A 24,634-nucleotide genomic window follows, 5' to 3' on the forward strand; every position below is an offset into this window, starting at 1 on the left:
TTCAATTCTGTCAGTATTAAACAACAGTTAAAGAAATATGATGCTGAGCAACTTTCTGCAGCACAGGCACTGAGCTTGAGTCTTGCTTGGGTACATACCAGAGGGTGTCTTGTACTTGAAAGCACAGAAGGGTAATCAGCAGATACGTAGTTTCATCTTTCAGCCAGCAAAATACTGCCTCTGCTACAAATGCTAAATCTTTGTCCTTGTGACTGGTAAATTAATATAGTAAGATTCATGCTAGCCAGAATGACTGCATCTGATTTTGATGCTTAAATATGATAAAATAAAGCCAGCTTACCATATGATTATTTTGGATTAATTTAGTGAACTATGATGGATAACATCTTCATTTTTTTTTTGTTCATAGTCTACTAGTGTCTGTAATTCAAAGAGGTGTAGTCAGGCAGGAGGAACCTGCCTGTTTTCCTTGCCCCAGTTTCAGCTGGCTGAGTGAGTGAGGAATATCACACCATCTTGCAGGCAGTGAGCTGTGCTGGGCATGAGGAGCCTTCAGGTGCGCGGTGGCAGGGAGGGACACAATGCCTGAAGAACCTGTTGCAGGCTGGAGACTGAGAGGTGGCTGAGGAGAGCAGGGAGCAAACAGCCTGGTCTTGAGGATGTTGAAAAGAAAGGCTTTTCATAAGGACCTAGAAGGATCAGCAAAGAGTTTGCTGAGATTCAAATACCCAGAGGAGGCTTCTGGACTGAGTGCAAGGTTGGAAAAAAGGGTGTGCCTGCAGGGGACAGGGGAGGTTTTATTTACAAATCCTTCCAATTTTCTGTATTCTAGTAAGTCTGTTCTATTGAAACCTACTTTGTGATGATGCAAAACCCTTGGAGAGGGTAGTTAGCATGTTCACTTTGAGAAAAATACGTTAGCAAATCTGTTTCAGGTTTCTGCCTGACTTGATTTCTTGTCATAGTTGTGTTCTCTAATGCATGCAACATACTAAGTCAAAAGAAGGGCTCAAAAATACCACCCAGAATAATCTTCGTGGGTTTTGGGTGAGAAACATATGTAGATACCAAGACCATGAAGTAGTCTCTGAAAAACAGGCGAGAGAATTTAGTCAGTTCAGTGAAAGAAAGGAGTTGAGAGCTCTCTCTGCCATTAATTCTGGGACACTTATTCCTGAAAGTTGGTAACTCCAGAGCCTCAACCTGCCAAGGTGTAACACTTGAAGAAGAACATGCCAGCTTCAGCTAGGCTCTGGTTCCACAAGAGTGTAAGCTGTGGGGCTGGGGTCCAACCCTTTCTTCCTACCCCTTGTCACAGCACATGACACCCCTTCTCCACTCATCCAGTAGCACTCATCTCTCAGGGAGCCAGCCCTAGGAGCTAACCTAGCCCAACCAGTTTGTTCTTTGTAGAGACAGCTTAATGATTGCTTGGTTCACAGTGTCCACCTGCCAAAGGTTCGGGTGGGTATCGGTGCCAGTGCAAGAAAAGTAGCTAGCATAGGCAGCTAGAAGTGAGAGGACAGTGCATGGTACCATTCACTTAAATCAACCTCAACCACATTGACTCCTCAACCATCTTTAATGCTCCACTAATGAGTGGAGATTAAAGCTGGTCTTTGTATCTCCATATTCCTTAGTGCAAAGTGCATATAAAAAATATGACATTGGGTATGACTTCCAGTGAATAATAATCGTATTTTGTCAGAGGATTACAGCCCAACTTACAAAACTGAAGTTAATTAATATTTTAAAAGAAATCCTATATACCATTGTCAGCATATTATTGTTGTTATAATTACAAGCAAGATGATAAAGCAAGATAGTAGAGTGTATCTATGTGTGTGTGGCTATGTGTATATATATACATACACACATATATATGAAAGAAACCTCTGACTTTTAATAGTTGACAAGCTAGTGCTGTTATTAAGTAGTATTACAGTGTTTAAAGTGCGAAATGAATATTTTCTGTTTAGTGGCAAGTAACTCCCATCATATAACGAGTCTGGTTGTAAATTTGCTGGTTGCGTTGAATACTGTGTTGATAGTTATAGTTTTGGACTGCATGTGAAGTAAAAATGAGCAGCTAATACTGTATGTAGTAAGACGAGAAGTGAATCCTAAACTACCTTGAAAGGTAACGATGGTAAATGGTTGTTATTTCTTTAAGGACTCATTAAAGATTTGGACTTAGGATTCTGTCAATGAATATTGTTTCAGTAAGGGAGTAATTTGATAAAACTGAATGATAGTCTTGTTTACCCAATGTGTTTCAGTCTGTTGTATTTAAATAAGACTGAATAGTGATTTTTTGCCCTAAAAGAGGCGAAGGCATCTTTGGATCACAGTAGATGTCATGCTTGCAGAAGGCTAATACATACAAAATTCTACTGGAAATTTTTACTAAAACAAAAGCTGCTTTATGTTTTAACAATAACAGTCTCTTTACAATTTATTTAGGAGAAGAGACAACTCCAAATGTTTAAAAATATTTGAATGTGGATATGTTTTGCTATTAAAGTGCTCTTAAGAGCATATTGGTTTTACCACAATTAAAACAAAACAAAACAAATCAAACAAACAAACAAAAAACATGGCAAGGAGGGTGTGCCTTGATTCCAACACTTTCTACATTGAAGGACAATTTTACACTATCCGGTACAAGACTCTGAGTATGAGTATATGTATAAAGGATGTCTGATCATTATCCTTTGATATATTTATGATGCTCCAGGACTGTTTGTATGGGTTTATTTTTAATATGATGGTGTCACTCTAGAGTTTGTGACTGTGTTGATCACGGCACAGATTTAATGCTGCTTATTTTCAGCTAGTGAGCATTTCCCTTTAGGTCATAAAGTTTCTAAGTAATGTAAGTGAAAAGCACATGTGACTGGCACATATTTCTAAATATTCTGTGTTTGTGAGTGAGTCCTGTCAGGTCACAGAGAATTTTCTAGTTGGTCTTCAGGCTCTGATGGAAGTATTTTTGTGTACTTGGGAATATTTTTACTAATAAGAAATTATGAAAATGTCATCAAAATTCACTATTAGAAAAATTGGAACAAGGATTTGGACATATAGTAGCTTTCATCTCTAAAACATAAGAAACTTGAGGAAAATATTTGAGCCTTACTCTACTGTACTGTTTTATTGCTATGGTTAAAGCCTTTTCTGGATGTACAAATTGGCCGGACTTCACCAAAAGGAAAAGAAAAATAGGTGAGGGTCTCTAGTTTCAGTGTCTGCAATGCAGTGCCACTGGAAAGTAGAAATACTGTCTTTCTCCTGCCTTCCCAAGGGCAGCTGACCTTCTCCTCGCCAAAGAGGTGAACCCCTTGCCAGCACATATGACTACAGACTATTACATTAATCTGTTTAGCCTCAGTACCAGCTGCTTGCATGTTTTTAATTATCTTATTAGATGGTATAACAGTGACCTATGAAATAAAATGAAGGTGAGTATTTTTTAACTTTATTTTACAGGCTATTTTTCTAAATATATTTTAATGACCTAATTATGACTTTTAGGGAGAGCCATTGATGCAGACATTCAATTTGGCTGATAAAATCTAACATCTCAAGGACACTTATTTTCTTCCAAGGTGGATTCATACATTAATACTGCTTTTAATAAATATATAGCCTAAAAAAAGCTCACTTTTCATGCTTATGTTATTAACTTACTTTATGAATCAGAGAGCCATGACCACTATGCTGAATCGTTTCTTAATACATCTCTGCTCTTGTATATAGGTTTAATTTCTACCCTATGTATTAAGATAAAATCCTTTCCTATGTGGCTGTAACTCCATGCCAAGTGATGACTGCTCAAGTTGTGGGTTATATAGACAATGTATATTCCTCCTTGTGCTGATATTTCAAACAGACTGAAGGTCTAGTATAAGAAAGACTTTCATATTCTGTTTTCTTCCCCGACTTCTTAGACATTCTGCTTACCAGATGTTTTCTTTCTTACTGCAAAAAGGCAATGTGGTCCTGCTGGCTGAGGCATGTTTCTTGTGTGCCAGCCAACAACCGTAGGACTGATACTGAGCATACAGAAGAAAGTCGGCAAGAGGTGCAAGCTGTTCCTCCCTGTTTCTGCCCCCTTCCAGAAGTGGGTAGTGAAACTAGTTTGAGTCCTCTTTGACCTGTGGCTTTTCTTGGAAGCCAAGCCAGAAACGGCTACATAGCCTCTGTCCTTATATGTTAAACAAAGTGTGAAGATGTAGGCAACTTACATACCTCCACCTTGTGGAAAACTCTTGTTTTAATCTATTAGGAAGCAGTCCCTTTCCATCTACACAAACCTGTTTACTCTTGTTCACACACAGGTGATGTTTCTTTATCGTTTTACTTCTAACTGACCCCTGTGCAATTATAACCTATTTTTCCTAACTGTGTCCACTATGTGTCCACACATAATCAAGAGCTGTAAAGGACAAGTTTGCTTCTGTTGGGTTTTTCAAGTATTCTGAGATACAAAAAAGAAGGTGAAGCAGTGAAGTGGCACTGCACCTCTGCTCTGTAAGGAGAATTCTCAGTGCTTGCATCCTTCCTCTCTTTCCACAATGAAGTAGTGAAACTGGCATCTATGTTTGTTTTGTCTTACCTAGAACCATTTACTAGATGCCATTCTGTTTGGTGCCATTTATGTGCAAAGAGGCCTTTTCAGTACAAACTAATTTTGTCTGAGAGCCTATAAATTCTCTCCTTGAATTTTGTGATTCTTCTGAAAGATTACGTTCTGAATGCGCTAACAGTCTTTCTCTGGATGTAGTAGTCTGTGCCAGCACTTTCATTTTGTCCGTGTTTGTGAAGACATTAGCAATGCTATCTTGCAAATCTCATATTTCCAGCAAGAGAAAGTGACTATTTGCACTAATCACAGGTTTGCTAAACAGCTTTTTTCGCCAAATCCAAGATCACTGTCATACCCACTGAGAGCTTAGAATATTTCTGATTTTCTCTGAATTCTTTCAAAATTACTTTCCTTTCTTTTCCTGTTCAAGGACCCTTATATAATTCTCAGCTCCGTCTTGTCAAACTTCTTTTATTGACTTCTTCCTTCCACAGCTGATCCACTCTGCACTCCTTGCCTGGTGTCCTAAGGAATTTCTGAAGGGTGTCATAAGACAAGGAAGAATAAGTTGTCATTAAGGAACTGAAACCCTATATGCAGTATATTTTTCCTAAGAACCAAATATTTCAACAAATAGAAATTGTGGATTTTTTGAACTATTCCTGTAAAAATTATGTTTCTTTCTAAAAAGGTAGAAATGGTAATATAGGCTTACTTTCTGTTTGTATGCAGTGTGATCTCTTAAAAAATAGGGAATAGCAAATTTAACAAATTTACTTAAAGCCTGAGATACTTTCAGCAGAGAATCAGAAAGGAAGGACAGAGGAACAACATCTTTTATTGGCAAGAATTGCTTTTTGTTGGGTTGGTAGCAAAAAGACTTAGAATGTGAAGAGAGGCCATGGAAGAGAGAATGGTAGTTTCTTTCTAACATCCATGCAAAGAGAGTGAAAGTCTTGGCTTATTCCTAATTTGTTCTGTTGCATGTGAAAATTAGCACGTATACCACTGACACCATATTGAGCTGATGCCATATTTTCCCTTACTAATGTTTAATGTGTTTTTCATTATGAATTTCCTTTACTTTTCCCCATCAATAATCTTTCAACTATCATGGCAATTGGGAGAGGTGATTGAGGACTGGAGAGAAGCAAATGTCACTCCTATCTTCAAGAAGGTTAAGAAGGAGGACACAGAGAACTAAGCCAGTCAGCCTCACCTTGATCCCTGGGAAGCTCATGAAGCAGCTAATCCTGGGCTATTTCCAGGCACATGAAGAGCGAGCAAGAAGGTTCATCAGGAGTGGTCATCATGGATGCACCAAGAGGAAGTGCTGCTTGACCAGCTTGATAACTTTCTATGACAAAACGACTGTCCTGGCAGATGAGGGGAGAGCAGTGGATGTTGTCTACCTGGACTTCAGGAAAGCCTTTGACACTGCCATAAGATCCTCATAGACAAGCTGTTGATGTATGGGCTGGATAAGCAAGGTGAAGTGGGTTGAAAACTGGCTCAGAGGATTGTGATCAGTGGCACAAAGTCTAGTCTAGTAACTAGCAGTGTACCCCAGGTGTCAATACTAGGTCCAGTCATGTTTAACATCTTCATTAATGAATTCAATAACGGAGCAGAATGTACTCTCAGCAAGTTTGCAGGTGACACAAAAACTGAGAGAGAGGTGACTTGTATACCAGATGGTTGTGCTGCCATCCAGAGACCTTGACAGGTTGGGGAATTGTGCTGACAGGAACTTTGTGGAGTTCATCAAGGAGAACTGCAGAGTCCTGCACCTGGGGAAGAAGACCCCCAGGCACCCTGAGTATACGCTGGGGGCTGTAAAGTTGATTGGCAGAAAAGGACCTGGGGGTCCTGGTGGATGTCAAATTGAACATGAGCCAGCAATGCACCCTTGTAGCAAAGAAGGCTAATAGTATTCTGTACTGCATTAGGAGTGTTCTCAGCAGGTCAGAGTAGGTGATCCTTCCCCTGTACTCCATATCTGGAGTCCTGTGTCCAGTTCTGGCCTCTCCAATACAAGAGAGCCATGGGCATACTAGAGAGAGTCCAGGAAGAGGCCACCAAGATGGTGAAGGGACTGGAGCATCTCTCCCTCCTATGAGGAAGGCTGAGAGAGCTGGGACTGTTCAGCCTGGAGAAGAGAAGGCTCAGAGGGACTCTTACCAAAGTGTAGAAGTATCTGAATGGAGGATATAAAGGAGACAGAGCCAGGCTCTTTTCAGTGGTATCCAGCAACAAGACCAATGGCAACGGGCACAAACTGAAACACTTGAAGTTTCATCTGAATATCAAGAAACACTTTTTTACAGTGACAGTGACAGAGCACTGGCACAGGTTTCCTGGGGAGGATGAGACATCCTCCTCCTTGGAAGTACTACAAGGTTGGAAAAATTTCAGTTTTTTTTTTTTTTTTTTTTTTTTTTTTTTTAATTAAGATTTTCCTATTTTGTAAGCCCTGGTAGTCTCTTAGTAAACTTGAAAGAAAAGAAAGGAACTCGACAGAATTGCTCTTGTGATTTTCATTTTGGCCCCAAAATCTTTTACAATTCTTCCTTCTAAGACAAAATCTGGCAATAGTGAATTTGAAATATTTATTAAAATTTCTGAAGGTTGGTGGGTGCAGTGAACTTCATCATTGTTATTCACTTAAAACTCAGAACTCACATTGTCTTTGCAGGAACATAACACTGACAAGCGAATGGCATTATTTTTCCTGATGCTAAAGTGCGTTTTTTAAGATCTTGCTCATGTTGACATTAGCTTCTAGTGCATGAGATGCACAGTGGCATAAAAGCAAGAACATCTGCCTCAGAACTGGGAGTGAGTTGTTGGCTGGGTTTAGCATCAAGAGAACCTGGAGAGGATTGATTCTTTGCTGAGCATCATAGAATCATAGAATGCCAGGTTCGAAATTACCTCAAGGGACATCTGGTCCAATTTCCCTTGGCAAAAGCACAGTCTAGACAAGATGGCCCAGCACCCTGTCCAGCTGAATCCTAAAAGTGTCCAGTGTTGGGGAAAATACTACCACAGTGCTCCCACTAGTTCAGTGGGATTTTGGATCGAAGAGTTGTGTACTACACCTCTGTAACAGCACTGAAGGTTAAACCAGATATTTTGATTCTCCTATACTCTGCTAAAAATACATCTGATGAGTTATTTCATTTTGGTTCAAAAAAGAGCAAACAAAACACCATGACCTAGAACTCTATGTAAAACTTGAATGTAAGATAGCAGGTTTGAGGAATTACAGTTTTTAATCCAAAGAAGCTGGCAGACAAAAGGTTTCTCAAAATAATGTACAACTGAAATAAATCTAAAGAGCAAAGACTTGCTTTTAGTGAAACTACATGAGCTTTAATTATGGTAATAAAACCTAGTTAGTTCAAAAGATTAAAGCTATATCATGAAATCACTCATTTTCTTATGTCATTGCATGCAAAATGGGCAGATTTACAAAGTTAAAATGGAATTAACAATATTAACTAGAATTTTACAGTTGTCACCCTGCACATCATAAAATTGAGTGCATATTTTTACATACTGTCATGATTATGGCAGTTCTAGACCTGCTCTAGCTAGTCAGGTGTGAGTAAGCAGTGTGGGTGGCATTTTGGGACATATTCCTGCAAAAAGTGTTTCCCCTCTCCCTATGAGATCCATTTTTTAGTTTGATGACTCGTACAGCCGTAGCTTTTAACTTCTGCTATGTACTACAGGAAGCTCTTAACTTTCCTCTTAAAGAATTCATGTCTGTTCATATAACAAGGCTGCCTGCATGTGAACATACAGAATTCATAGAGCTCTGGTTATCTGTGAGTATGAGTTAGCAGAAGGCTAAAATAGCAGAAGGGAACTCTAATCAGGAGAACTAGAAAGTAAACGTTCTACATGTACATTTAAAAGATTTCAGTGGTGTTGGGGGGATTTAAACTAGAAGGACTTGACTCTGCAACTAGCAAATGAGTTTTAATATAAAAATAAAAATAATTGAACATAATATCCTTGTTTCACCATTCTTCAAATGTGTGCATCAAGTAATGAGTAGAGGAGAACAAGCTGATGAAATTTAGTTTTTTTAATGTTGTAACCTGAATTCTTCTACAAAAGTCAAACAATTACAGGGTTGGAAGTGAAGTGCTGTCCCAGGGCCAAACCTGGCTCTTTGGCTGAGAAGGACCAAGGTGAAGTGGACAATTTGGAGTATGGAGAAAGTTATCTTGGGGTTCTGCGTCAGATCCAGTGTTGTTAGGAGAAGTGCTGGCAAAGAGTCCTGCTTCAGTTTCCCAAACTGTACTATGTACACACCGGTTGCTTAAAGAGCATAGCTAGCGAATAACCTTAAAGTTTTGCTGGAATGTTTACCTTAAGAAAGTGATTTTACCTTTCTTCACACAGACCTTTTTAACTGTGTGTCAGCCAAAAATAGATGAAAACTGAACTGTTTAGAAAAATCTGCCCTTTGAATGTTGAACCTTGCAGCAGTGCAGCCATGCATATTCACACTTACATGGCTGTTAGCTCTGCCTCATATCCTGAGTCAAGAGTTGGGGAAACAGAGGAAAATACATGTAATTTCCAAGCAGATTGATAAGGCATCCTGCTAAGGCTGTCAAGTGGATTTTCATGGTAGCAAATAAAAATCTGTGTGTTGCAGAAATGGTTTTGTTTTAGAAACTTACTGCTTATTACGTGATACTACCTTTCAATTGTTTTTTCCACATTTTCATAGAATTAACTCTGTTTTTATTACATTCCTGGCTGTTGCCTCACTTTTTTCTCAACTGTTGATTTTATGGCATAATAAATAATACAAACTATGCATGTTTCTTGGATTTATGCAGTATGTTCAAAAATAACTGTTGCCTCTATTTAAATATAGATACTACATTCACTTATTGATGTTCCTATCAATAAAGACCTCATATTGCAAAACATATGACACACTAATTCAAGAATTTGTTTTCTTTCTGACGGCCTGTTCAGTAGCCTGTTGCTTCCTCGAGTGCCTCTAGGGAGCTGAGTTTGGGTTTCAACATTTTAAAAAGCACATTCTGAAGATGAACAAAAAGCAGTATAAAAAAAGTGAAATTGGCTTTTCTGGGAGCATGCACACTATTTTGTTTTAAGATGATTTTGCCAATACTAGCAGCACTGCTCAAGAGTTTTCTTTGGATCTCTATGAGACTATCCATTTTATCCTTCAGTATTGGTCTAGAGGGTGGAATAAGCTTGAGATTTAGATTGAAATCTTAAATATGTATGCAAATGTTCACACCTTTCAGTAGTATTGCAGTATTCTTCCATTAACTAAAAAATATTCTTTTTTATCTAAATGTTGTAAATATTAAATCAGTCTTGTTTCATCATGGACACAAAAAAAGGGATTGCAAAACTTGGCATAGAATTTTTTTTAAATGCATGAGACAAAATAACAGTACACACTATCTAATGACTTATTAATAGATACTGATTTCCTTGTTACCAGCAGTTTCAACTGAAAGCCAATTATGGACAGTTATAGTTAGCGGGTAGGTCTGAGCCCCTGCAGTCCCCAAACTGAACCTTTGTCCCGTTTCAGTGACATAGATTGTAGTTTGATGTGGCTATTCATATTTTTACATTTCAACGGGGTTTAGTGTCTTCCACAGAGTCTGATGTCTGAACACCATAGTACAAAAATGCTTCTTACACCAGCATTAAACTGTGGAAGGATCTGAATTTGTACACATCAGCAACTTTATCCTGTAAATGCATGTTAACTAGCAGTGATTACTGCTTGTGCTATACCACTCTTCCTCAGTTTTTTTCTTCTTCTGAACTGAGTATTTATTTTGTAATGAAATTAGGTAAGGTACCATTGCATTCTTCTGCGGATGTACTCTCAATGCATTGGTTTTGCCATTATGCTACAGATCGAAATTTAGCAGCAGACTGATGTTCCACTACTGGCTGTCAGTGGAAGAAGGTCTTTGTTACCTCTTCCCAACACTATCACGCTCATTGTTTGCTCAGTATAACTCTGGGAACTACTATGTGAATTCCAGAATTATTTTCCAGGCATCTTGTTACATTATTGGTGTCACTCATTCTAAAGAGTTTTTAGTTGCTTACTCCTCTGTAGCTGGTCAATGGTGGCATTCCAATGTCTTTCACTAAGACCCTAGACCATGGCAATTTAAATAACTTTTCCAAAATAGTATTTGAGTGCATTTAAAGTTTTACTTCGACTTCCTGATGTAAAGTCCTGCTCATTGTGCTCCCTTCCTTTCAGTGTGTTGACAGAGAGAGACATTTCTCTTCCAAATCTTTGGACTTTTATCTCTGAAAAATCTAATGTTTGTAATTGTCTTAACAAGTGTCAGATCCTCAAAGCATGTCCTGTTGGAAAGAAAGAGAATAATAAATAGGCTTATAAATGATTTGCTAGGACATCAACCTCATTTCTTACAAGGAAGAAAGTGTGTGTATTAGAGCAGACCCCAGTATAAAATTCTTTTGCAGACAGATTCAAACTCTTTTAGTTACGACATAAATGCATGTTTCAAAAGATGGAAAGGAACAGATGAGAGCTAAGAACAAACCTTGAAGAATGAATCTGCAACCTTCATCCCTTCCATTGATTTGCTTGCTTTTTCATTCATACATATTGAACACTTTTCCCACTTCAAAGTAATGCAACTGTCCCTAACTTATGCCAATAAATATTTTACACTGGGTGGTTACTGCATAGATGCAGCATGTGAAATTAAGATTCTTAAAGAAACATTAATCCAATTACTTTTTCCTCGTGCAGGTCTTATATTATGAAGACTTTACAATACCTATGATAGTATATTAGACAGGATATTTAAATAAGAATATGAAATGAAAAATACTTAAAAATAACAAGAAAACATTAACATTGGCACTTGCTTTTGTTTTAATTGTACAACCTAAAAGTGGTATTAACACATGATTATGCATTTAATTTTCTAGTTCGATTAAAAACAATTGCATGTGCTTATTCATAGTTTAAGTGGTTCCAATTGGCTCTTGAAGTCTTTCACTTCAGTGAAGCAAATGGGATGTGGTAGACTTGAGTTCCAATCTTCATTGCTCATTTCACTTTGACCGATGAGTTTTCTGAAAGCCTGGGTTAACAAGGCTCATAGATATTAGTTTACAAAGTAAGGCTATATCATTTTTTAAATTATCCTTTTAGAATTGGTAGCCTGTTGATATTACACAGTGTTAGCATTATTGAAACAGCCTCTAGAACTGTAAGGCTTAATTTATTAGCCTTCATTCAAAATACTTGAGAAATTAATTAGTGAATGCTGTTCTGAAAGGATTTTAGATATCATTCAGCTCTACTAAAACTGAAACAGATTCCAGCTTCCAAGACTTTCTTTTTTCAGTTGCTTGTAACTTTTCTTTTTAATGATCCCAGCAGTCAAGGGGGGATGCAGAGGAGATAGGATCTTGCCAAATTTCTTTGGGCTATTTTAAATGTAATTTTGTTCAAAACATGTTTGGAATTGCATTACAAATTAAAATATTTTTTTAAAAGGCATAGTATCTGCACTAATACAATTTAAGCATCAAAGTTACTCTCTTACTACGTAGCAATCACTCCCAGCAGTTGGTGAAAAAGATAACCTGAAGAGTTTCTTTCCTCTCTGTTCTTGCTATTCACTGTTAAACTGGTTGAGACCTTTTGCTAACTCAGCGGACAATACCAGCATTTTCAAAGACATTGTGGGAATGTCATCCACATTCACAACAATGTGAATAGCTTCAGAGTCTGACCTGTTGTGTGCGCAGGGTAATGTGTCACTCTTGAAGCATCACTACCTTAGTGAGGTAGCTTGGTAGGAGTTATAATGGCCAATGATGCTACAAAATTTACAATGGCAAATGAAGAATATTGTACATGATAGAAACAGGAGGGTTATTTAGATAGGCATAATATACTGTAGTTACTGAAATATAAATGACTGTGAAAGAAAGAGCCAGATTTTTCTCAAGCTGTGTGTGTTATATACCATACGTTGTATTTAAAGGAGACAGAATCGTGGTAAACAATCATAGGCAGCTTGCTGCAAAAAATGAGGATATAGGGGAGACAGGGAGCCAGTGAAATGACCAGGTAGTCTTTCTGACTTACAGAATAGGGAATGTGGCAGGAGGGAAGGAAGCTGCCCCACACCATTGGATTTATTTGCTGTTGTTTTGGTCAGTTAGGAATACTGGCAGTTGGCAGAAGCTAAACCAGCCTTTACCCCTACAGGCTAACACTGCTTTAGTCATCTTTGCTCTTATCCAGAATTCCTTTGGTTTTCAAAGCAATTAATAATCAAGGCCCAGAAGTAAACGTGCATTTTTTTACAAAACGATCCTATCTGAAAAGTGATGCATTCACAAACACAATGTTTCTGGTCTCTGCATGGATCGTGAGCTCGCTCCCATCTCAGAGGAACAGGACCATAATTTCCTGGCTTGCTAAATCCATTCCCCAGCTATTCCCAGCAAATGTATCATATAATTCTGTCCTGAAACTGAACAAGTTTTATCTAAACCAAGGTTAAAAAACTCACAGCTCAGCTTAAAAGGCTGAAAACTATCTAACTTTAGCTTGCATATATTTAGGGCAGCTTGCAAAACCAGAGTTTGCTGGTATTTAGTATAACCTACTCTGTGACCCTCCTTAGCAAAGGAAATCTGGCGAGATCTTACCCTGGAGTCACAATAGTAGTTTCCCTCTTTCTGGTTTCATTTGGTCTCCCAGGGAGAAGTAATAGTCTCCCATGTGACAGTGGGAGAAGGAGATGTTCACCTTAAGGACATGCATTGAAAATAAATCTGAAACGCATTTCCTTGCACATAACCCAGCTCTTTACACTGAAATTATCCTTTGGATTTTAGAGTGCAGAAAGTCTGTGAGCAAGTCTTGGGCTACTAAGATCATGAAATGGCTTATAATGTTCTTGAGATGCGTTTCAGTAGAAGGTGCAGGAAATATAGATTTAATTCTTTTATTCAAACTCAGTAGATGGTTTGGGACAATTAATTTCCAATTGTTTCCCAGTAGAGCAGATTTACTTGTATATTAATGAGGCACAGGTGTTAGGCCCCTGGTGCCTGCATGCCTGGGAGGCATATTTAGGTTGTTTATCTAGTCAGCCATAGGTACTGCAAGGTACTCAAGCTTGCCTTTAACAGTTTATACAGTGAGGCTTTTTAATTTTTTGATGTTTTTTTAAATTTGCTAGCACCTGTTAAAATTTTAAAACTGATCATGTAGAAAGAAGTAGGAGTGATTTCAATAGTAAATAGCACTAAATGTTAAAGAAAGTCATCTTCTATTATGCTTAACTGCCCAGCTTGACATTAAGAAGAAAAGAGGGTTCATTTAAACAAATACATCATGTGAGGAGCTAATACAGTCAACAGTATACTTTTCTGTTGCATATTTTTGGAATAGGTACTTCTTTGTCTACAGCTGAAACATGAATGTGCTTATATTAATATTCATTTTTCTTGTTTATTCACTGAACTGCAGTACCAACATTTTAGAGGAAATGGAATAGCCTCCATAGACATTATGAATTTCAGTAGCTGGCATAATTATAGCGATCTACATATTCATTAAATCCAAAGAAGAAATGTGTCCAAAAAGACAGCCATGCGTTTAGAAATGGTACACAACTAAATATATACATTAAAAAAAGTTCCTTTTCTCTGCTTATCCAAAATTGTGTAGTGTCATATAGTCCTTAAATCAGCGAAGGCTTTTTTTTTTTTTTTTTTTTTTGTTTAAATGTACATTCCTTTTGCTTTTGCACGCAGTAAAGAATGGGAAGAACTATTTGTAAACAACAATTACTTGGCAACTATACGGCTGAAGGGGATTAATGGGCAGCTGAGAAGCAGCAGGTTCCGTAGTGTTTGCTGGAAGGTAAGAAGAGAAAATATTTATTTACAGTTTGTGGTTGCAATATATCAACACATTACCTGATGCGCTGGAAGATTATTGATGCAAAGAATCATGAATTTTCCAAGAGACTTCATCCCAATGTTTTCCTACTCATTTTTATAATTCATAGGACATTTGCTAATCATATTTAGTTGCCTTAAAGCTGAATTGTGGGTGATAGCAAAAGATTCCTAGGAAAGAACATCTTTGTGCTGGGTGGTCTGTTTAGAATTGAGTGCCACACAGCCATCTCTCAGTCTGTGTGCAGTGAAGTCATGCACCAGAAATAAAAAGGAAATTTTGTCTCACAATTTATTTTTTGTGGAACTTGGGACTCCTTTAAAATCAGCCTGATGCTTCTGCTAGTATCTTTTCCCAGTGAAATGAGAAAATGAAGACCAATCCTTCTTGTAATGGCTGGATAGAGAGGGAAGCCAGGTCTTCCAGTCTTAAAACATAGCCGGTCCTCGGAGGTCTCTTACTGTAGTTTTGAAGTTGCAGGGGAAGGGAGAGAGAACGAAATGAAAATTATATTGAGATGCTATATAAAGTCCCAAAGAATTTTGTTGCACTGACATCAGGTCTTCTGTTCTACACTATGATAGTAGGGAACATTTTCCCTGGCAGAGTTGCTATATATTAGCACTGGTAATTTAAATTAGCTCACTTGGAATTTCTCAAGCTTCACATTGGCACAAAGACCTATAAAAAGTAAATGAAAATATTCTTTGTATATGAATGAAAGAAATTTGGAAATTGAAATTTGAAAAGTTTTTAGCATTGAACAAATTTATAGTTAATGGCAATACTTTCTTCAGAAAGGCAGATGAATATATGCCACAAGCATTGTCTTACCAGTCTGATGCTCCTTCAAGCCTCTGAATTAGGAGGCCATAACTCAAAACCCTGAACTAACAAAAGCATCAAGTCTCTTATTGTCCACTAATTAAATCAAGGAGTGGCTTTATTTTAGAACTAAGACTGGTTCTATTTGCATGTCCAGATATTGATCAGGGTTCTGGTTTAGACTGCCTGTTTTAAGAACATTATCTATGTTTTTGTTGAGTTATGAGATATTTAAGTATTTTTAATAATTTGAGAATGTTTTTTGTTTGACTATTCACTATTTCTTAACTCTGTAATGTGTAAATAAAAACATTTAAAAAGAAAAAAAATACTCTTTTTTCCTTATTTTATATGCAGTTAAATATAATTTTCCAACAGGTGATTCTTTCTAACCCTTTTTAAGAGAAATGTGGGAGAACTGAGATGTAGGCATTCTCAAGGACTTCTTGAAAAATTGACTCTTTAAACTGTCTTGCAGTATTCTAGAACATGTTGCTTTTCTATAGATTAAGATTTTCCCTTTCCACACTTCTTAGGTAGAGTATATCTCTGCTTAGTTTCTGCTGTGCATTCATGTTTGATTTTAAGCATGTTTCATTAGCTCAACAGTGTTATGTAAATAGCTTAGTTTTGTATATTTAGTTTCATCTCTTTGCATTTTGTTTCTGCCTTAGAAGTCTCAATCAACTTTGCTGAAGTTGTGACAGTTTATAAAGCTTGAGTTTGTGGCTTCAGATATTTTTAATGCTTTATTTTGTATGAAGGACTGCTATTCTTTCTGGATTCTTATTTATTGATGGGAAAGTAGTAAAGCCAGGAGTATTTTCTAGGTCTTTGCTTTCTTCTTATGTGTAGGGTACTTGCTCCTCCTTTCTGAGATTATTTATGCTGTCTGATAGATTTATATGAAAAGTTATGTTAAATTTCTTTTGTTTTGTTGACAGTTATTTCTGGAGGTTCTACCCCAAGACAGAAGTCAATGGATTAAAACCACCTCAGACTTAAGAACTTCATACAGTAAGATCAAAGAAATTGTAAGTTGGTACAGAATAGGTTCTCTACTCTCATGCTTTGACACAGATAACAATACTTACAGTATAACAGAAGAGGATTTGATCTTTTTCTGTTTTTACCCAGCATATTACAAACCCTCGGAAAGCAGGACAGCAAGATCTGATAATCAACAACCCACTCTCTCAGGACGAGGGGGTAAGTTGGTTCTATCAACACATGTGCTACTAAAATTATCTTCATCATCATACTGACACAAATGACGTCTTGCTGAAGAAGACAGAATTGCAGGTGCTAAAATCTCCCTCCTAAATTTCCAAACTGACTTATGCTAACAATTGTTTCACAGGCTCTGCTGAACAATCAGAAACACTCATTTCTAGGTTAATATACTGATTTTTCAGGGCTTATCACAGGGAAGGTTGTGATGAACAAAAGACTATAAGTCCAGTTTCACAGCGTATCCTTTCTTTAACTGATACACTTTTTCAGCACTGTGTGTTTTCATTTTATACTTAAAATGGTTCTAGTTGAAGGAGTGAGTGTTTAAACAGTCAATATGAAGGGAACACTGTTAACAGCAAATACTGAAGAACCCTCCTCTGGAAGACTGTTCAGCTTTGGAAGATTTTCACAAGCAAAAATAGAATTGTTGTATGTCTGAATTGCATACGTGCTGAGTTAATGTGTAAAGTACCAGGCTGTAAGATAGGCAATTCTTCTAAGGTTTTTAATTCTTTTTCTTTATAGTTAAAAGAAACAAAAGTTTCTTTTCTAATCAGAAAGCAAACAGCTGCAAAATGAAAGATCCAGATTTTAAAGAAATACTGAAAATGTGGTAAAAGTATTTGGCCTGTCATTAAGTGCCGAGCATACAGTTCTCATTGAAATTAATAGGACCTCCTGGTAGCTTTGTATTTTCGAAGTCCTGACACTTTGAGGAGGGCTTACATGTTGCAGATTTGGGAGCTTAATTTTAGGCAACTTTTTTTATACCCTGTTTTTCTACTGCATTTTGTTATACCTGAGAAGCTCTTAGGATTTTATAGCACAGATCTTTAAGCTTTTCTGTTAATTATATTACCATTTTTGAATATTCTTTTTTATCAAATTTTCCAAATAATACCATTTAAAAAATTTGTTATGCTGCATTTAAGAGATTTACACCCAGAAAGACTGTCACAGATTTCTTTGGTGTTACTACTTGTACTTCCCTTTTGTTCACAAACGGAAGCCCATATATTATGTGCATTTGGTGTGGTACTCTGCTTCATATTTAATGTAGAAGGAGAGAGGGAATTGCTTGTTGAAACATGTATTGATCACAGACACAGTGGTGGCTCTGCAGCCAGTATGACTATGCATGCCATCAAACCATTCTCGCATGCAGCTGGACAGAAAGTTACATCAATTGGAAAAGATTTAAAGTGTTTCTGCTGTAGTTTGGGATTCTACACAGTGGCACAAACTTCTTTCTGTTTCTGATGTGTTTAGGAGATACAAGAGAAAGGTTAACATGTCAGAGTATGGGACAGGGCATTAATCTATAAAACAGAGCCACAGGCCAAATGAGGCATAGGAATAAAGTGCCTTTGAGCCTCTGCAGTGGCTTAATGTTTTACTCTTTCAGTGTCCTGAGTTTTACTTCCTTTTCACAATGCAGATTATGTTTCCTTCATCCTTTGCTCTGATGGATGGGGGTAGGAGCAGGCACAGGAGAGTTTCAAAATGTGATCAAGCTGCATGAGAAGAGATACAAGTTAAAAAGATACTAGTTTTACATAACACATTGTCAAGGATCTAAATACTTTTAAAGTTTGAAGTTTTTTTCATTGTTTGTAACAGAAATATAGAAGCTAATTGTAATTCTTTTTTTGTTATTTTACCTTCCTCTGCTACATAACATTAATTTTCTTTTCTTTCTGTGAAGCATAGGCCGCCATGGCAATTAATTGTTTACAGGGGAGCTAGAAGTTCTGGAAGTATTGTAGCCACCATCTTTGTACAGTATTTCATTCACTGGTGCTGCTGCTATCTGAAAACAAACCTGCATGACAAGGCTACTGTAGATTTTGTTCCTTCTGTAGTTTGATAATATGGCCAAGCTACCATCCCTTTACAATAAAGAATAGGCTTTACAATATGTTTCCTGGAGCATGCAAACAACAACATTTACTGACTTCTTTCAGGTTAGCTTTTGCGAAATATTGGTAAACAAGGCATGGAAACCAAAGAAAGAGAATGGAAATGGTCATAAGCACAGATATAGAAGTTAAACCTACTTCATACTCTTTTATTTATTTTTTTCATGTTGACCGTGAGCTTTAATTAGCCTGGGTTTCCCTGTTGGAACTTTTTTTAAATGGCCAGTCTTCATCTGTATATGTACCATTAGAATGATGTCATTTTTATAATAGGTATTTGATCATCATATTCCTTATTCGATTTTGCCTCTGCTAAGAAAAACTAACTCACTTCCAAACAATTTCTTGAGTATGGAAATTGTAGCACCCGCCAGTCAAATTCTGTATATTCATAGGAGAAATGTAGTACAGTATTGTGATACAGACCTTTTTCAGTAAGTGAAGTACTGAATTTTTTTTCAGTTGAGCTGCTGGTTCTGGTAATTTTGAATTTATTTTGACTTTCTGAATATTCTTCAGAGACTCCTTACAAGTAACACAGACCTGTAGCCATCCAGTGAGCAAATGGGGTGAGCCTAGAACAAGGATCCAGGAACTTGAATGTTTTAATCTCTGATCTAAATGAATTTCTCAGATATATTGGGCTGGTCACCAACATTCTTTTTCACCCATAAATACTGATATACCTGTCTACCAGGGAATATTGAGGATTAATTAATTAATATTTATACAGTACTTTGCTGATGTAGTATATAAGCTTTAAGTATTAGTAGAAGTCCCTGTTTCATATAATTATTTTTCCTTGTTTCAGAGTCTTTGGAATAAATTTTTCCAGGATAAAGAGCTTCGAGCAATGATTGAACAAGATGTGACAAGGACGTATGTAGATCTTTAAAGAAATGTCTATATATAAATCTAGAGTCTGTGTTTTTATGTGGTATGCATTATATTGTGTTTTCTTGACTTTGGTTAGTATAAATGTCAGGATTGTTGAACATGAATGTGTAGAAACATACATTAAATGTATGAAAATACAGCTTTCTTAGAGTGAAAACCAAGAAAATCGAGTTAAACGTTAAACTCTGGAGATTTATTGGTATCATTGAAGAAAAGCTGTTCTAAATTAAGATATTAGGAAATGTATTACTATATGAAATTTAAAGTAGTTTTCCATATGAAGTAAAGAGAAGGTAAGAGAAACTGAAAGGTCTTTTAACAAAATTATGATCATAATGAAAGATTGAACAGATGACTTTCTTTAACACTTATTCAATCAGTAATTAAAAAAACAGTTTGTAATTAGTAAGGAAAATATCACTCATCTAGAGAAGTTAAGCATTTGTATTTTTATTTATCACTTTCCTAGTGTTATTTGTCACATATGCCTTTTAAAATTTGTCCTAATATTACTGTGATTATGTTTTCATCTTCTTGGCCCTTAGGTCATTGCTGTTTAGGAATGTTGTTTGAGTTAAAACACTCAGTTCCTGAAAACATTTCTTTTCAGAGTGGAAGCATTGACTGATGTGTAAATCTAATTAAATTCAATTACTGGTTTGCTACCATGTGAAATTTTACTGTATTGCAAATATTTTTCGTTATAACTTGAAAAAAGTGGTGATAGTCATAGATTTTACAAATCCCAAGCTCACACATTTTCATTTACAGAAACAAAGTCATGCAGAAGAAATCATTGCTGTCTGTTTTTGGAATATTTTATATGTCCGTCCCTAGACCCATTCTTGAATGCATTTTGCCATGAGATGTATAATTAAAATCTGAGTATGCTTTCATGTGCATTCTCACAACAGATGGTATTTTTTGTTTGTTAAAGGAAACAGTTCAGGATGTTCTAAGATTAAAATATATACGTATCTAAACTATAATTGGAGAATGAAAAGTTGTGTGGAGGTTATGTTGGATGTAAGACAGTTAAAAAAAAAAAAACATACATACATATATATATATATATATATATATATATACAAAAAGTCCAGGCTTTCACTCCGGCAAATGACAGAGTGAGTAATATTCACTAATATCAGTAACAGGGACTACAGAAATTTCCGTTTATGTATTTATACAAAATTATGTCCACTTGAAAAAATAGCAGAATACATTGTGTTATCAGTATCAAAAAAGTCAATCAATGAAGGAGCAAAATTTATCAAAATAATGCATTTATTAGATAAACTAAATGCATTTTTTTGTTTGCCTAATCATAAATATAGGATATACATAAAACACACACATGTATACACATCATTCTTACACGAATCAGTAAATTCTGCACTCCTTGGCTTTGGAATGTAAGTAGCCTCTCTTTAACGTTGTCCCTTTCATTTCCATTATTTAAATAAATACCTGGAGTTACAATTTGTCATTACTCTAAAATGCTTTTTATTAAAGGTGAAAAAAATTTAGCATTACATTGTTACCATAATCACTACCCTCTCACTTCTGTTTCTTATTTAATGAATATTTTTATATTCTTTTTCATCCAGTTCAGTACTCCATCATCCAACAGCATTAATAATGCTGTAGAGTTCTAACTGCTCACAGAGTAGCAAATGAAAGTCTCACCTATCAGAGCAGTAAAAAATTTACTCAGTAATGTTTTTATTAGAATTACCTGAAGTGTAGAAATAATAGATGGGGAAAGTGGGTAGAAATATGTTTTTAAAATTGGTATTGGTTTAAATTGTTTTAAATTTCAGGATTTCGCTACCTAAGGGGAACTGCGGTAAAGTTTGTGTGTGTGTGTGTGTGTGTGTGTGTGTGTGTGTGTGTTCATATGTGTTTTGTGAATCTTTATCTCACCTAATAATTAGATTTGTAAAATACAGATGCTCACAGCTAGGCTAGTCATCCTTTAGAGTATACATACCTGAAGAATTCTTTAGAAGAGATGAAATCATCTCTTCTAAAGTAAATGTCTAGTATAGATCTGATGAATCATGCTTGTGAGAAGTATGGTTTTCTGCAGTCATTATAAAAGGCTTCTAGCTCAGCTGTACCTAACTAACCTGTAGTCACCTAAAGTCAGGTGAGAGTAATCCAAGCCATAATGTCTAAATACAATTTTTTTGCCTGTTGCATAGTAAGAACTTTCAATATTTACAAGGGAAGTAGGGAAGGATTTTGTTATGTTAGTCCTAACTCATTAGGGATCAGCATTTCTAATTAATCACCTGACTTATTTTTTATGGTAGTTGAGACATCCAGAATGGATTTTCCTTCAGCTGTCTAGAAGTGTGTACCAAACATCATCTTTTTCTATACCAAGTGAGAAGCTTCTAAAAATGAGTGTGGGAAGGGGAGGATAAAGGAGGTTTGTTATAATGCGAGTAAAGCCTTACTTTAAATGTAGATAGCAGTACCAAACAAGTTATGACTATAATACTACCTTCTATTATTCTACTAAGAAAGGAAGGCGTGTATGAGTTGGCACCATAGTAACTCGTAACAGATATAAGAATGCAGTGACTAATTACTGTCATTCAAAAGATGTAGCAAGGACAAATGCTGATTTATTTTGTGATGTTTAAGAAGGTAAGCAATAAAGAAGAATTTTTAAAAATATTTTGCAGAAATGGTAGTCAGCAGACTGGCAGATGCAAGAGCATCTAGCTGCGAGTCAAATCAAAATGCCAGTCTACTTGCTGGCATCACCTTGTACACCTAGGGTAGTAAATGGCTAGATCTGATTACCCTCTTCCTCTCTTCAGTATTTTAAGAAAACAAAATGCTTAGGGTGCATTCCCAGTAGACTGGATTTATTTTTAAGTAGCGTTTTTATATATTGGTCTACCTAGTTTCTGCCTTAGGAGTAGTAATCACAGTTTAGGGAAATGGAAACTGTGAAGATGAGTAGGGTGGGTGCTGCCATTTCAAACTCTCCATCTCTCAGATAACAAAAAAACCCTAACAGCCCATTAAAAAGATAATGGAGAAACAATTAGGCAGCTACATTTCCTAAGTATATAGAAGAGATTGGAAGAAACAATAATACATTGAGTATGAACATAGGAGATGAAATCTAGCTTCTATGTAAGAGGAGGGACTGCTGGAAGGAAGAGCTACCTTTATACACCAATTTATTTATTCTCAAGAAAAAAGTGAGCTACAGGGGGGCAGTTATTATTATTCTTTACCAAACCTTTGCAGTTGCAAGAGGATCTTCCATTTCTTCTGGATCTCCATTTCTCCAGCTGAGTAACAGGGTTGGGGAATAGCAGGGGATGGTATCTGTTGAAAAGATGATGACTCCGTAACTGTGGTCAAGAGCGTCATTCCTGTCTGGCACCAAATTTGTTTTATAAAGTTTTTGTGCATCCTGTCATTTGGTTGCCAGCCTAAGTTTCTTCTGTGTCAAAGTTTGGCTGCCTCTGGTATAGGGACCCCTAAATGGGCTCAGGCAGTGCTTTAAAAAATGATAACTCATGCTGGTCTTCAGTTTCAGAAAGCAGGGACTTGACTGCACCGTTGTTTAATTGTAGCAGCTGTGGTAAAACAGTCTAGCAAAATTCCATGTCCTTATGCAGTCATTCTCAGAAATGTAAAGAAATGTAATACTCTAGTGTTCATGAAAAGTATTCTTACCTTGCCCTATTTGAGGACACTTCTAAATTGAGGATATTTTTAAAACAGTGCTTTAATCATAAAATGACATTCTCCATAAAATTCCATCCTGAACTGATAGTTCCCTTGTGATCTCTTGTATTTACATTTACTATAATTAATACTTCAGCCAGCTTATTCCTGAGATCATTATTATTCTTTCTGTCACAATCTCTGGTATTACTAGATCCTCACAGATATCTCTGTGTATTTTTGAGTTTTCTTTATTAGTCTTCTCTTCCTAAACTTCATAGGGCAGGCCTGAATAACAGTCCTTCAGAAATAATCTCTTCAAAGCCCTAAATTATGTCGATTGCCATCTGTTGTAATGCACTTTTGGTCTCAGCTGTGTCCTTCCTTTACAGTAATATGATTAGTACAAGTGCATACAAGTTTCCAAATGTTGGTCTACCATTCTTCCTACCAGGTGCCAGGAAAACATTAAACCCCTCATCCCAATGCCTTTCTCAGGACTTAGGCTGTATTTAAGCCAACGGTGTCTCCTCTGCCTTGGTTCTTCATTCACGTCCTTCATCCAAGGAATTCAACGCACCTTTCTAGCCTTTATTAGTTATCTTTCTGTGCTTACCTGTTATCACCTCTGTGAGATGACCACAGTAATTATCAATACTAATAGTTTTATCTGAAGTAATTTATTATGATTCTCTATATTGTTTCTCTATGACAGGCTTTACAACAGCCTTAATATGACTTGTCTATAGTTTAGCATTGTAGCTCAGACTTGGGAAGCAGAGAAAACATTCACCAGAAGAAAACTTATCTACAATCCATGCGATTCCATTTCAAAACTGACAGTACTATAGCCTTTATTTTAGCAATCTAGCCCGAGGCCTACTGTTGTTGTCTTTTTAAGTATTCTGGTTTTAGTTTGTCTGATTTTTTCCTTTCTTTTTAGTATTCTACCTTTCCAAATATTTTTGTTTTATTTGTTACTGCTCCATATAGCTGGATGTGGTTTGGGGTCGTTGCTTTATGAAACATTTTTTGCCATCTATATACTTCTTCAGTAAGCATGAAAACACTTCTGTTTGCACACTTATTCATTAAAGTACACCAGCAGTCCTACCTCCGGCAGTCAAGGAGCAGGATGCACAGGTAAAAGTTGCTTCTGGAGAATAGTTGCAGGTTGAAAATATTTATGTTTTCCTGGATTATAAGCAGATAACAGGATTTTCCCAGAAGCTTTTTTTCTCTTGTTCTCACACTAGGTCCACTTGATTCTATTTCACTTAAACTATATGTGCCCTGCCAGAGTATCAAATGATTTCATAATCGTAAAATTTGAGACAGCTTCTAAAGACAGTGAAATGGCTAATTATGTTGCATCACAAAAGATGCCAGTAAGTATATTGGAGCTTAGAATACTGGTTTTCATGTCAATTATGAGATATTTTAATAATCTTATCATTAAATTCTAATTATTTTTCAGATGTTCATGAAATATTGAATGTTTGTGTATATGCTTCT

At 36.4% G+C, this 24,634-nt stretch overlaps 1 protein-coding gene across 4 annotated transcripts in view; it reads left to right on the forward strand.

The window, feature by feature from the left end:
- The window catches only part of TBC1D5 (TBC1 domain family member 5), a 325,748-nt gene that overhangs the window by 164,065 nt on the left and 137,049 nt on the right, over positions 1-24,634 (forward strand). For all 4 annotated transcript variants that reach the window (XM_026842526.1, XM_026842528.1, XM_026842527.1 and 1 more), the window contains 4 exons: positions 14,399-14,507; positions 16,316-16,405; positions 16,509-16,580; positions 19,338-19,405. In XM_026842526.1, coding sequence (XP_026698327.1) covers positions 14,399-14,507; positions 16,316-16,405; positions 16,509-16,580; positions 19,338-19,405 — 339 coding nt within the window. The remainder of the gene's footprint in view (positions 1-14,398; positions 14,508-16,315; positions 16,406-16,508; positions 16,581-19,337; positions 19,406-24,634) is intronic.

Source organism: Athene cunicularia, assembly GCF_003259725.1.
Source record: "Athene cunicularia isolate RWA chromosome 2 unlocalized genomic scaffold, athCun1 chr2_part1, whole genome shotgun sequence".
Lineage (NCBI taxonomy): Eukaryota > Metazoa > Chordata > Aves > Strigiformes > Strigidae > Athene > Athene cunicularia.